We start from the raw sequence: 2,678 nt of genomic DNA on the forward strand, positions 1-2,678 counted from the left end.
TCGAGATATGTACATGTTGTAGCATGCATACACATGTGCAGAAGGAGCAGGCATGCATGCCAACTCCATCCCGACACATAGGTCAAACATTAATCATGATGCTAGTTAGCAGTATGTAGCAGGCCCTCAATTATACCGACCATCCCTCTGTACTTGTTTCCATGCCCCAGAAGTCACAACTACGTCTAACCCTTAATGTTGTTCCCCTTCAAGGCTGATGATATCTGCTTTGCACTGACGCCCAGGGTATCACACGCCCAGGGCACAGCATGTCTGCCCTTGTCGATAGCCAGGATGCCCAGAACAGGCCAGGTTACCTGCATATATAGGAAGTAATGAAAGCTTGTCAGGATACAGGAACTGCTGGTGGTTAATTAATGTCCTGTCGTTCCTTACTTTATCAAACATGGTCAAGGGGTAGTCCTTGATGGCGAGTGTCTTGGTAGGCTCAGGCAGGGTAAATTTTGCACGGTGGTGCAGCCCCTTCATCTTGCCAATGACCAGGATCTCAATGGTGTCCTCAATGGAAACCGATGCCTGCACCACCAAAGAATTAGTAAAACCGGATCCAACTGAGTAATCAGTTGCAGAAATGGCCAAATTGTATGTTGCAAGTTAGAACACAGAGTGTACAGCAATCTGCCATAATATATACTTGCCATGTCACTGAGCACCAAGCCCGCCCCAAGCACTGATGGTGTGCTCGGCTTGTCTTTGGAGCCGCCCACCAGATAGCAGCCAATCGTCTTGTCAGCCAGATTGTTGAGGTAGGACACATGGCCGCCTGCCGACTTGTACTTGTCCATCTCCTCCAGGCTGTCATCCAGAAGGGAGGCCCAGCAGCAGGGGTCAGCAGGAGCAGCATTTCCTGGGCCCTGCTGCCGTGTTGTCCTGCTGTACTACCACGGTGCCATCTTCAGCCGTGTCCAGAATATTATGATTAGGCACCTGGGCACCCTGCTGGGCAGGGGTTGGCTCATCACCTGCAGAGTCATGCATGACATGAATGCCCAGGTCATATTGTAGGCAAGCAGGAGGGATGATGGCATGTTGAGGAGCAACTGACATTTACCATGCATGCACATATACATAGAGCTTGGGTTCCTGTGTACATACACATGTGCTGGCTAGCGCTATTGCACATGGATTGACTAGGTGCAGGCAGCGGGAGGCATCACATGTCCTGTTGTCTCCACTTATACATACAAGCATGATGAGGCTAGCAAGTTCACAGTCACGCACCCTTCTCTTTCTGTGTCTTCTTAGCCATGTTGCGGAGGTTCTTCCATTTGTGGCGGAGTGACTTCATCAATTCTTCAGCAACATCCTTCTCGGTTGTGTTTGCCTTGGCCTTAATGCCTACCATGGTGGCGGCACCTTCAGTTCCGCCAAATTTATTAATAAGTTCTGCAATCCGAACCTTCACCTCCTGTGGATTGATAAAAGCATACAACATTACAGGAGGGTGTCTTAGGGTTAGCCCATGCAAATATTTCATCAGGATGTATGATGTGTGAAACAGGAGGATGTATCTTCACCCGTGGCAGCTACCCTGCGAAACCCTGCCTTCCCTGGTATTTCGGGGCACCCTCATCCAGTCACCCTAGTCAACTTCTCAGTGAATCGCTCAGGTTCCGCACCCACCTCCATTTCCAACGGAATCTGCCAGGTCGACAGCGGCCCAACTCCATTCCTGGTCAGCTTGAGGGTTATCTTCACCCCAGGTCACCACCGTCCATCAACTAAGGGGGCAATGTCTTCCACCATCGGAAGGACTTTAACCCTAACAGGTATCGATCCCGGGATCTCCCGGGGGCAATGGTCGCGCCTTACCAATGGTGCCAAACCCTCTATGGATGTCTGTTGAGAATAGTAAAGAATCCTGGACCATGACACCTTACCGGGATGTCCCTGAAGTTGGATGCAGACATGATGTCCCAGTGAAACTCCTTCTCAAGCAAGCCCGCCATCTCCTGTGCGGTACGTTTTGTCCTCTTGCTGCAGTCATTGCTTGCAGCAGACTTTGCACGCTTCCGGACCTGCTGACCCTGTGCTCCCACGTCTCCCTGGCAGAGTGCATTCAGACCCGCAAGAAGGAGTGCAAGCTCAAACTGCTTCAGCCCCCCAGACAGCAGGGCAGACTTCATGTCCTCAGTGAAGTGGTTGATAGCCTGCAGCTTGGGGTTGTTAAAGTCTGGGGCATACATGCCATTCGCCACCAGAATTCCACATACTGCAAAGGAGTGATGAAAGGAGCCCTCACTCCCACAGTAGAGTTTATACTGCTCAGGCCACTGGAGGATGGCCGCAAGGAGCTGGCCCTCGTCGGCCTTCAAATCCAGGTTGTGCATCTCCGCCCAAGTTTTGTGTTGGTCTGAGAAAATTTTAAGATGCATCTCAGGATCGTGATTCACCACCACTGCAGCAGTGTCCTCGACGACAGCCGCTTCTGCAGCATGGGTCGGCATCTGCAGCAGAGAATATTGTTAAACCCAATATGACAATAAACATTGTAAATATTTATGAACTGAGATCTTTCACAGAGGAAGGAAATGAGAACCCTAAAGTAGGGTCCGCCGCCTAGGTATCTTTAACCACCCGTTGGGACACCACATACCTTCACTTGTTGCTTGCTAAGCTTTGATGATAAGACAGTAAGCCTAGTGGATCTGCGAGTC

General features: G+C 50.6%; 1 protein-coding gene across 1 annotated transcript in view; it reads right to left on the reverse strand.

The window, feature by feature from the left end:
• Positions 1-185: 185 nt before the first annotated feature.
• VOLCADRAFT_108558 (uncharacterized protein) overlaps positions 186-2,678 on the reverse strand; it is a gene marked incomplete at both ends in the record, with an annotated part of 9,023 nt that continues 6,530 nt past the window's right edge. The window contains 6 exons of the mRNA XM_002959271.1: positions 186-317; positions 397-537; positions 729-816; positions 949-983; positions 1,364-1,429; positions 1,902-2,468. Of these exons, the coding sequence (XP_002959317.1) occupies positions 186-317; positions 397-537; positions 729-816; positions 949-983; positions 1,364-1,429; positions 1,902-2,468 (1,029 nt within the window). The remainder of the gene's footprint in view (positions 318-396; positions 538-728; positions 817-948; positions 984-1,363; positions 1,430-1,901; positions 2,469-2,678) is intronic.

This window comes from Volvox carteri (genome assembly GCF_000143455.1).
Source record: "Volvox carteri f. nagariensis unplaced genomic scaffold VOLCAscaffold_150, whole genome shotgun sequence".
Lineage (NCBI taxonomy): Eukaryota > Viridiplantae > Chlorophyta > Chlorophyceae > Chlamydomonadales > Volvocaceae > Volvox > Volvox carteri.